The sequence below is a fragment of the Sturnira hondurensis genome, unplaced genomic scaffold (genome assembly GCF_014824575.4).
Source record: "Sturnira hondurensis isolate 20B ecotype Veracruz unplaced genomic scaffold, ASM1482457v3 Scaffold0020489, whole genome shotgun sequence".
NCBI classification, from domain to species: Eukaryota; Metazoa; Chordata; class Mammalia; order Chiroptera; family Phyllostomidae; genus Sturnira; species Sturnira hondurensis.
Window position 1 is genome coordinate 6,362,910 of NW_028093120.1, and position 12,006 is coordinate 6,374,915.

General features: G+C 37.5%; 1 protein-coding gene across 1 annotated transcript in view; it reads right to left on the minus strand.

The window, feature by feature from the left end:
* The window catches only part of TRPC6 (transient receptor potential cation channel subfamily C member 6), a 126,818-nt gene that overhangs the window by 5,618 nt on the left and 109,194 nt on the right, over positions 1-12,006 (minus strand). The window contains exons 7-10 of the mRNA XM_037029742.1: positions 10,850-11,114; positions 9,350-9,545; positions 8,414-8,617; positions 6,667-6,741 (exon numbers count right to left, since the gene is read on the minus strand). Coding sequence (XP_036885637.1) covers positions 6,667-6,741; positions 8,414-8,617; positions 9,350-9,545; positions 10,850-11,114 — 740 coding nt within the window. The remainder of the gene's footprint in view (positions 1-6,666; positions 6,742-8,413; positions 8,618-9,349; positions 9,546-10,849; positions 11,115-12,006) is intronic.

Here is a 12,006-nt window from a genome sequence, read left to right on the forward strand (position 1 = left end):
ACATGTTTTAGGTCCACAACTGTTTACAGGGGATGAGAAACTTCAAGACTGTCTTCAAAGATATCTCCCGGTGACATCTAAGTCACTATAAGTACAGCTCAGTGAGACTCAATTAAAATCCTTGACTTTAATATTTTGATCTTTAAATGCCTACATGCTGAATTAAAACACTTACACAGTCATCCACTGAATTAGTATGAATTGAGAGTCTTCTGTAAATAAGGTGTTATGCTACGTCATGAGTACTGATGAAAGCTATAAACAATTATGGTCTAGCTGATTTACAATAATAGAAAAATATGGCAAGGCTGACAAAATCCATAAAAATCTATAATTTTGGTAATATTGTTCAGGGAGCATCCTTTTTCCCATAGCTAATTTCCCTTTTTCTTTTACCCTCTCTAAAAATATCAGCAAAATGTACGCTAATTTATTTTATATTAACTTTAAACAACATTAAGATGAAATTATACAATTGACCAAATTAACCAAAGAGAGGCAGCTTAGACTTTTCAGAGCACTTGACAGAAACCCAAAGATTCAAATCTGGCTCTGCCACAAGCTAGCTGTAGAACACCAGGCAAGATGTTAAAACTGGCTATTATCTCTTCTAAAACTGAAGAGAGTGGTCTGGTTGACCTCTACAATCCTTCAATTTCTTCTATGAACTTGTGAAATTAACACAATCTTAAACAGTTTAATAATAAAATTTATTTTAAAATGCTATGATTATTCATTTACTTTTACAACACTATAATTATTTCTGCCTTTCAAATTGTATTTTATACCTTAAGCACATCACTAAACGGGATGGCCAGGTTCAAGCTCACTTTCCTCCCCATCTTTTACGATAAAGCGTGGAGGGCGAGGGCAGGTTCATAACCAGGGAGAAGACCCAGACAGACGGAGTCCTTGCACATCCTGTGCTACCCATTCGTGCATCCACAAGCTCATGGCTACAAATTGTTAACGTGATGTCTCATTTTTTTATTAGAAGATGTTGTTCCATCCAAAGGGGTTCATAAAAATAGAAAGGGAACATTTTTGCTTCCTAGAGGTTTTTTGAAGGTAAATGTGTGGTACTTGATACCCAATGAGTGTAACTACCCCTCCCCTAATGTTTAAATATTATTCATATTGCAAGTGGAATTCCCTTGACTTTCCAGTCTATTTTAGCAGGGTGCACAGAGACAACTATCTATTAACCCCATCTGCCTCAATGAAAGCAGCCCCATGACACACCGTGCCTGGGGAGATATCCTTTCTTTTTTGAAATAGTATTATAGCAATGGCACACAGGGATCTTTCCTAATTTAATGTCTTTGTGTTTGCTGTTTCCAATTCCTAAAACCCTCTTTTCCTGGCTTTTGCCTAGATGACTAACTCTGTCTCATCCTTTGGATTTTTACTTAAAACATAAACTTCTCAGAGAAGCTATTCCTGCCCACTCCATGAAAAATAGCTCTTGAGCAAGCTAGGCCTTTTGCTTCCTTTATAACATACTTCACAACTGACAATTATTATATTTGCTACTTTAGTTACATGTTTCTTGTCTACATTCTCTGGGCTGTATGGAAGGATGGACTTCATTCAGTTCATCCCAATGTCCCTAGTGCCGGCACTGCCCAGTATGTAGCAACTGCTCAGATTGTTGGCCGGTGAACTAAGTGCTGGGAAAAGTGCTCTTGGGTCACTAATGGACCTCACTTGGCTTCTGGAAACCTTGCTACACAAGACATGTGCAATCTAGGTTGATGAACCAGTTGGCTGCCTCAGCTACATGATAAAGATCTGTCTGAAACATGGTGAATTGGTTTTAGGGCATCAGATAGATGCCTTAAAAGGAACATACCGGGTGGCACAGAAGAAGTAACAGTGCTAGGAAAGCAGGAAATGATATGTTGGTCATTTGAGAAGGTGTATGATTGTGGGTTGTCCATAGTATAGCTCTTGAAGTGCTAATGACCATAGTTACAGTTCATACAGTTTCAGCCCAACACGCAGCTCTCCTGCTTGTGTACTCAGTGGACTGAGTTCAAGTGTTCACAATCAGGCTAGATAATTCTTTATTGGGGGGGGCTGTCTGTGTATCATAGAATATTAATACCATTGTGCTCTCTACTCACTGGACACCAGTAACAGCCATCCTCTCTGGCTGTGACAACCAAAAATGTCTCCTACTATCATAAATGCACCCTGGTGATGCTGGTGGTGGTGGGTGAGGGCAAAACAACCTCTGGTTGAGAACCACTGGTATAGTTCAATGGTATGTAACTAAACAGTTGTAAAGTTACTTGGAACATTTTTTGCATGACTAGTTCCACTCTAAATCTGAGATACAAATTTAGAGGCAAATGCAACCCTTTTTAAGAAAAAATTTCTAATCATTTTCAAATGTATAATAGGTATTCAATATATACATGCTGAAATTGAATAGTGCAAAAATAGCATGTAAGGAGACACTTACCCAATGGTGCAAAGAAGCATTATTACCACTTGGTGGCAGAAAATTCTAATATATAGTTGTTTCCATGTACACCACTAAAATAGACTAGAAAATCAAGGGAACTCCACTTGCAATATGAATAATATTTAAACCTTAGGCGGGTGGGTAGTTATAGATTGTATCAACCAGTATTAACAGAATGCAATGGAAGAGGGAAGGGGAAGCTGGTTCAGGAGAAGCAGGAAGGATTGGGGATAAACTTTGTTCCTTATTAACGCATGAATATACACTCCAATTCTGAATGATCCATTGCCTATCCTTATTTTTAATATACCTTCTACCTCAATTCCTTCATGCTTTAGGTTTTTTTCTGTTTCTTTCATTCTCTAATAATTACTTTATTAACATTTCTCATCTCTGTGTAGTTTCATTGCAGAAATTAGAATGAGGAATAGTAACTTGTTTGTTATTCATTCAGAGGAACAAGTAAGCTTCGTTCAGCCTTTGGAATGTATTATGCTGTTCTGAGCAGCAGTTCTGAGAGTCTCCCGTTCTCCACAGTACGAAATGCCCTGAGGCCAGGAGTAAAACCATGCACTGAAAAGGTACAGCAGTGTATGGAGGCGGCAGGAAATGCAGGCATGAAATGAAGCCACGTGGAGCAGTGCTCCTAAACCTCCTGCTTGGGAACCCACCAGGTGGGAATTGGAATTTGGGTCTCGTCACTTGTCTGAAAAGCAACTTTGGGCAAGTCATTTCACCTATGTTAATCCTCACATCCCTCATGTATAAGATGAGGAAAAATAGTATTACCAACCTCCTACATGTAGCTAATGTGCGGATTAAAGCGATAAGGTTTGTAGAATACGTCGCTCGGCGTACAGTAGGTATTCTACAAGGGTCAGCAGCTGCTATTATTATATAAAAGTTATAAATATCTACTATGTGGCTTTAGGTCTATTTCATGGTTTGTTTTAATCTAGTTTATTATTCTGGAGACACTTTGCAAGTACTGCTTTTTACTGATACGTCCAAACTCACGGTTAAGTTATTCAGGTAATGAAATATTCAGTGATTCCCACACCCAGATGAGCATAAGATCTCCTAAGATCTTATTAAAATATCCACTTCCAGGCTTCACTGCCAGAGGCTGTAATTCAATAGGCCTGATGAGGGCTGGGAATTTGTACAAAATCACCCAGAGAAGTGATCCTGGTGATGGTGACAAACTGAAACCACGACTTTATGTGATCGTTCCATCAGAGGATTAAAAAGATAGCCTCCAATTTGATTCAAAGTTAAAGAATGTAGTTCCTGGATATGTACCTGATTTTTTAAAAATTACTACATCTCACCCAATCCAGAGGAGAACAGACCAAAAATGCTAAACTAACATGAGGGTACTCCAGGTTGCCTTACTGTGTAAGGGGCAAACACCTGCTCCCACACTGACAACTTGAGAGGAATCTGTTCTGGAAATGGAACACAGCAGTTATTCAAGAAGGTGTTTGGCATTTTCAGACTTACACATGTGATACAGTATGGCAAAGATCAACTTTTAACGTATGCTGTTCTTTCCAAGTGTGTATCTGAAGAGCTAGTGCTGGCCACAACCAAAGCCAGTGACTTCAGGAGGTTATGACAGAAAATAAACATATCTGCTTGCTTTGCTTCAAAAGTATTTCTGTATGGCTTGTCCTGCTGGTTTCTGTGGTTTACTTGAATCGGATGTGAAGGAAGAATTTGTGCAAACTAACCACATTAACCTTCAAGGAGTTAGAAGAACAGAGTGAAATAGAAACTGAACTGTGTTGTTTTAGACACAGACTTCGTGAAAAGAAAGGAGCAAAAGTCATGTGAATTGGGTAAGGAAGAATGAACCATCACAGTTTTTTTTTTTAGCACATATCAGGGCCCCTCTCAGTAACAATAGGCAAAAAATTTTGGAAATGTAAATGGCTGCCTCAAAAACATTTTCTCAGACATATGTATAGTTGGTATATCACCAAAAAAACAAGCTATGTGTCTCAACTTTTGTTCATCACAGCTTGCACGGCAAGGGAAAATAAAGTAGATACTTGTGTTGAGTTGATCTTCAGGAATCAAACTCCAGGACAAAGTGAGAAGTGTAAAATGTATTTAGAATTTTGCCTATGAAAGATCATGGGAAGTGGGAGCAGGAGAAGGCAGAAAAAGCTTCCCGACTACGAGGCTCAGGTTCCCAGGGAAAGAGGGAAAGACAAGATGATCGGAGGAAGACAGACAGCCTAACGAGGCACTCCGGTTCAGAATGCCCCCAAGGGGTCCTGCGATGGCTAGAAATGTCCAGGCCCTGAAGAGCACGGCCCCTGCAGGAAAGCTGAGGGGGATCCCAAAGGTGCTGCACCTGGAGGCTCAGCTGACCACACCTGAAGCAGGCTCTCTTCCCAAAGAAAGTGTGAATGGCACATCTCCACGGTGCCATGATACACAGTTATACGGAAGGGTCTCTACATGATAAAACTGGTGTTGGAGTCAACATGTTGTTGATCTGCAAGCAGGGATACCACATGCTTGGGATTGCTCTTAACGTGTTTGTTTTAATTTAGGATTACAGTATGTGCTATTGGAAACTATAAGGTGATCCAAGTGTTGTTTGAGAGGTATAAAGTGTATTTTCTCAGATGATTAAAACAAATTTTAATTTTGTTCATTTTAGAGAAACTACAAAGAAAATAATATTATTTGAGAGGTACCACAGTTTCTATCATTTAAAAAAAAGGCATTCAATTCCCCTACGATTTTTCTCATATTTGTCTAATGATTTTTGGTGTCATGCATTCATCACAATTTCAGCACGCGTAGTTTCTTATTAGAAAATCCAAAGTCCAAGTTACACTGACCTATTTTTGCTAAATTTTATCGCATTGTTTATACCCAAATAACAAAAAGAGCCACCTCTCTATGGCACGTCCTTTATATTTGTACAGTGTTTGTAATTTACAAAGCACCAATTTAGTCCTCCCAACCGTCTCACGTGAGGGGTTGTACAACTCACTCATCCCTATTTTATAGATGAGGAAATTGAAGTTCAGGTAAGTTAAACAGTTGCTCAAATGAGAGAGACAAGATGAGACCCCTATCTTCTGAGAACTTAGTTCAATGTTCTTACTATCAATATATCAATGTTCATTAGGATTCTTATTGCATTGAAGGAGGAAAGATGGCCTAAAAACAAAATGAAAAAGCATCCCTCCTCAGGATTTGAGTCCCATGGCGTGACTTTATAACATAGTTTGGCTAATGAGATATAACAATGGAAATTGCTGGGGAACAGTTCTGAGAGTGATGGCAGATTCTGACGACACGCCCCACTTTTTTTTTTTTATGTCTTTACTCTTCTTCATGTCTATAAATAGTAGGTGTGATGGCTGGAGATGAAGCTGCCTGTCACTGTACATCTGCTGTCACAACAAAACTCCAAGGAAATCACAGAGACCCACCCCAGGCAACAGTCCTGGAGTGCCTCTCTCTAGGGAGTTACATGGGAAGGGGAAAAACAACTTATAAAGCACCAGGATTTGTTTCTTTTTTATGTGCAACTGCATGCAAGTCCTACCTGATACATTGGCTTTTCATACTTAACTTACATATAATTCCCCTTTATCAAAAAGCATTCCTTGCGCCTCTACGTGCATGTGTATGCATGCTACAAGAAGGAAGCGAATGTCCTCATCATGAGCGATCCTGCCACTCCAAATTACGCAGCCGATACATTTCCGAGGAACACTGCTCATTATGAACTATGCCAACTACCCCAGCCACTGAATTCTCGTGGTGCCTCGGCAGCTTCTTGATTACTGACAAGTGAGGAGGCTCTGCTAGATGCGCATACTCTCCACTTGAGCTGCCGATAGTAGAATCAACCATCCCTCCATTAGTGTCTGACAAGTTCCTCGAGCATTTTAATTTTTCCTTTCTTACATATTATTCCTATATTCCATTATCCATAAGTTCTCGAAAATATGTATTTAATGTCTTAAAATACACACAATTCCTTTTGCCAATTATTTGAATATAGGTTTGTTTCCACCACTCAGTAATACATTCTTTGAGTGTTATTATATTCTTTGATGCGTCTGATTTCTGTTTCTTGACATTGCTTCTGAACATTTGTTCTTTTCTCTGCTAAGACAAGCCTGATCTTGCATGTGATGTCATATTTTCAAAGGGGATCTTACCTGTTTTCTGTCAAGTGATAATTTCGAAAGGTCTTCATGACTTCCCAAAATTCCAAATTTCTTTTCTTCATTTCTCTTTCAAAGATAGATAATAAAATTAGTATAATTGCTGACTGTACAGTTGTAATTACAAAATCAATTGTACTTTTTCTTTATTCCATATTTTAAAAGCCATCAGGTCTAACTCTTCAGCAAGTGTCAGTAAGAGAAAAACACTCTTACTGGGGTCTTACATTTGGAAGGTGCTTAGACATTTCCTTTGGACGTTTAATTCTCTCAGACTTGAGTTCTAATAACAACTTAGTTTTATTAAGTAAACTATATACTAAATTTTATTAAGTAAAGTAAGGTAAATCTTTGCTACTCAACCCACTGAGTTCTCTATCATACATCTAGAAAAATGCTGTAAATGACATATGTTTCTCAAAATTCCAACACAAAATACTCATAATAATAATGATATTTAAAGAGGGTTTTGGAATTCACAAAGCACTTTAACATATTTATTTGGTTTTATCTTCAAGATGTAAATCTATTTTTATTCCCTTAACACAGCTGACAAAACTAGAGCTTAGAGAGTTTTTCCCTCACTTGAGAACCCCAAATAGTAAGGGGCACATGGAGCAGAATAAGAATGTCAGAATATTTTCCGTTTTATTCAATGATAGAATTTATAATTAATTGCAAGGAACTTTTACAATTGCAATCATTTGGCTTAATTGCCCACCCAGTGTAGGAAGATCTATAAATATTTCAGTGTTCAATGTTGGTCATCCAGCATACTGATTACTTTCAATGATGCGGAGCTTATTACTTCATAAGACCGCCCACCACCCTGCTGGTAGATTTTGTTACAAGTTGGCTTTTACATAGAACTAGAATTGAACTATTTGCAACATTCACCCACAGCCTCTCTTCCTGTTTTTGAAGGAAGAAAAACAATTGTACTTCTTAATCAAGAGTGGGAATTCTAAAGATATTCCGGTTCCCTGTCAATCCTAATTCTTCGGGTGAAGCAGCCAGCTCCTTCAATCCCCCATCACATGACAGACACCCTGTCCACACCTGTCCCATCAGGGTGCTTCTCTGGATGCCTTCTCCTCCGCTTTGCATAGCGTAAGCACCCCACGTACAGTTAGATACAGCATTTCTCATGTGCTCTAAATCTTTCTGAACATACAGTGATCATCGTATGGTCTTCATCTGAGCAAAATGCCTCTTTTATGGTTTCTTGAGATTGCACTGCCTCGTCGGATTATCGTTTCCAATTAGTACCCTTAGATACTTTTTTTCTTGAACTACATACTGCCAAGCCTAAATTCCCATAATGCAGGTGAGCAGTTGATTTCTGAATGTTTCAATATAGAAAGTTACCTAAGAGTCAAATTCCCCCAAGTCATAATCAGCTACTGATGCTTTGCCAAGGTGGATAAATTGAAGGTGAGAGACACATAGCCACAACGGCAAAAAATAAGTCCCAGAATAGCTGTCCTTTCAGTATCTGCTCAAAATAATGTATTACACTAGTTACATTTCATAATTTTTTCTTATATTCCTGTAAGTAGGACATGTCCAATGTGCTCCTGTTAAACAGACATAAGCCAAAGTCCCATGCTGAGCTAACTGACTACACAAGGAATAAATAGACGTATCATAATGAACTGCTTCTTTTTAAAGGGGTGTAGTACAGTAGTTATAATAGTCACATCATTTAAAGTTATCATTAAAAAGTATCAAGTCAAATTACCTTGTTCATCTCTGCATCCTCCTGGAAACCTTTTTTATGATGCTGGAACAGCTCAGAAATCCATTTCTTAAGCTTCAGTGTGAGATAGACCAGGGACTTGGGACTCGGCACCAGGTTGAAGGGAACAGGAAGAGTTCTTCCCTCCTCGAAGTACGAAAACCAAAGCTTGGCCCTCGCGAATTTCCATTCCACATCAGCATCACCCTACACAAATATGCAGGACCGTTCAGCAAGGAAATGCATAAACAGAGTTACTGGAATCTTCAACACTGTGCGCCTAGGTGAAAGCAATGACTCAGACACTCTCAGAACGCCCAGGACTGCTCCAAGATTTGTCAGAATGTTGGGTCTACTCATACACTCTCTCCTAAATCTGTCTAAAATTTTATCAGGCTTACAGAACTACAGATCTCAAAACTTCCCTGTGTTGATAAATACACTGAAAGATACAAATATATTTTCCTACATTCTGAAAATAAATTATATATAAATTATTCACTCCTTCATTCTGCAACAAATCACTTATTTGATTAATTCAGAACAAAGGCCCAGGCTTCTAGAATAAACATTTATAATCACTCTAAATTTGAAAAAAGATCAATGTTGAACATCACTCAAAAAGATTTGGAAAACAGCCATACTCATAAGCAATATTTTGTGGATAAAATGAATTAAAACTGATATAATATTTATAATTGTTTCAGCAATAAACGTGAGCATTTCCCTTCCTCATGCCTTGCTCTCCCACCACACCCATCAACGTCACATTTGGAAGCAAAGAGTTAAAATTTTCTAGGTTACTGTCAAACAATTATATACAGCTGGGAAGGAACAAAGGAGGGGAAGCAGTCTGCATTTTCATCCCCACAGCTGAGCTGATCCCCAGAAAAGTTAAAGCACGTAGGCACACAGTACACAAAAGTATAGAGATTATACCTCAATTTCCTGGAATGAACTGTTGATCATTGCAATTAACATGTTTAGCAAAACAATGACCATTGTAACATTATAGACTCCATAAAGAACATAACCAATGTTTTCAATAAATTTATGGTTACAGTTGATGACCACTGATTTCACTTCAGAAAGTCCAAATATAGCCCAGAACAGTGTCTTAAAACTCTCCTCGACTCTGGGAAAAAAAGAAAGAAAAGAAAAAATGAAGTGCCCATATAAATGACAGTGGTACCATAGTAAAAGCAAGTGAATTTAATATTTTTGCAAATTACTAGGTGTTCATGAGACAATTCTCTACTTCCCTGAACCTCAGTTTTTTTTTTCTCTATAAAACAGGTACTTTTAATTCTAGGATTGTTGCAAGAATGAGCTAATATTGTGCCTATAAAGCACAAAGTGCAGTATCTGGCACATAATAAGCACTCAATAAATATTATTAACATAGCATAACTGTAGATGTTAACCTTTAAATAATCCATAGCTTTGGCATTGGAAATGTTAAATGTATTACTTAGTTAAAATAATGTAATTTGTTAAGGTCCCTTTAGGTTTCCCGCTCATCTGTAGGTACTTCCACTTACAGGCAGTAGGTAATAATAGTATGTGTCTTAAGCAAAATATGACAATATAAACATGTGCTGTTATATATATAAACTGTTTCTAAAATCACGGACACATCTTGGTAGCTATTTCAATGCTTTAGGCATAATCATGGACCACAGCTAAACCCCCCTGCTGAACCCAGGTGGTTTCACCTCTCAGAGACTGCACTTGACAGGAAAATATGGGCAGCAGTACGTTGTGCTTCGGGCGATGCTTCTGGTTATGACACTGAAGACCTAATATCTGAGTAATCAACTATGAATATACTTTATTAAAAACACATATCTCCAATCAACATGAGTCGAAACTTTTGTCACTGTTGATAACTCAGATCTTCTCAATAAGATCTGACCAACCGAAGTGGGGAAGCCGCTCTCCTCACAGCACCCAGGCAGGTTAGAAGCAGAAGGCGCAACAGTCCACACCACAGATACTGAAGGCCATGGACAAGGGGCTAGGTCCCAGCTTTCCCAAATGGTCACAGCATGGTATTTAACTTTTCTAAACTTCAGTTTCCTCTTTTTGTGAAATAGAGGTAATAACATAATTCATGTGAGTGAGTTAGCTACTATTACTTTATATTAGGAAGGTGCTTATATTTTTGAGTTCTTGCAGCTCCTTTAAGAATCCTGTCATGTTGCTAAAAAAGAGCTGCAGATAAATCTTTATCAAAACATTATTTATCCTGTAGACATATACAAACATGGTTAAGCCAACATTCATCTGATCTGCAATCTTCACCATCAAAATTTCTGAAAGCACCTACAACCATGAAGGTCTCATTTCGTTTTACACAACATATTAAATCTGTAATCATTTAAGCTCATATTTAATTCATTGGCAATCACCATCATCAAAACATCTGAGATCACATACGTTGTGAAGGCTTCATTTTGTTTTGCACCAATGTAGTAAGAGTAGAGGTTGAACATTCCAATCATGAAGGCCACAAACACCATGATAAATATGACCATGAACTTAAAGATGTCTTTTACTGTTCTTCCAAGTGATATCTGCAGAGGTCCAAAGCTTTCATTTGCTGGTAAGATATAAGCTATTCTGGAGAAACTTAAAACTACAGCAATTGCATAAAGACCTTCAGATATAATTTGAGGATCAGCGGGGTCCCAGTTTATCCTGGCTAGGAAAAGGCAAAGACAAGAGTTATGATGAGTTTCTTTAAGTTGATGATTTAGGCAACTTTTTCTGGTTAAGAATATAAATTACATTAGCAATCTAGGTCCCAATGGAACTCCCTGATCTTAAAGGGTTTCTTTAAGTGTCAGATATATTTATGCTTGTGAATTTATTGAGAAAATGACCCTCCTGGTTGGCTCAAACTATGGACTCAGTATATACAGAAATTTCAGTAGATAGACTGGAAAAACTGGTTCAAATTGTGTAACTTCTCCTAGTCTTATTTTCCCATCCTTGAAAATGAGATAATATCACTCCTACATCTTTCATCTGCTGTGAGAATTTAATAAGCCAACATACATTCTGTGGTTAGAAAGTGCTTGACACTAAATAAATGGTAGCATTGATTATTTAATTGTAAACTAGAATCACATTATAATGTAATTTGGGGCTTGTGAAATACTTGCAGTTATTTAAACTTTTTGAAGTAATTTTATGGGTCACTCAAGTCTACTTTTACCATAGAAATGAGCAATTACTCATTTATTAATTTTAATGACCTGATATAATAATTCTATCAGGTCCTCAAAAACCCAATTCAAAACATCATGAAGGAAAGTTCAAGAACAATGTGAAAAAGGAAAAATGTTATAAATTTGTCTTTGCTTATTTACTGAGAAGTGGAATTAGGAAAGGATGCAAGGAACCAGTGAAAGCAGCTAACCATTTTTACAGTGCTTTGAATATAAATACTACATATACACAGAAAGATATTTTTGACTTCCTAAAATTCTGTATATTAAAAAACTTTGATTAAATGTTAAATACTAAAAATTAATAACAGAAAAAGAAATTGTGATCCAGCAAATAAACCTGTAGAGATGTCAGGTGAATAT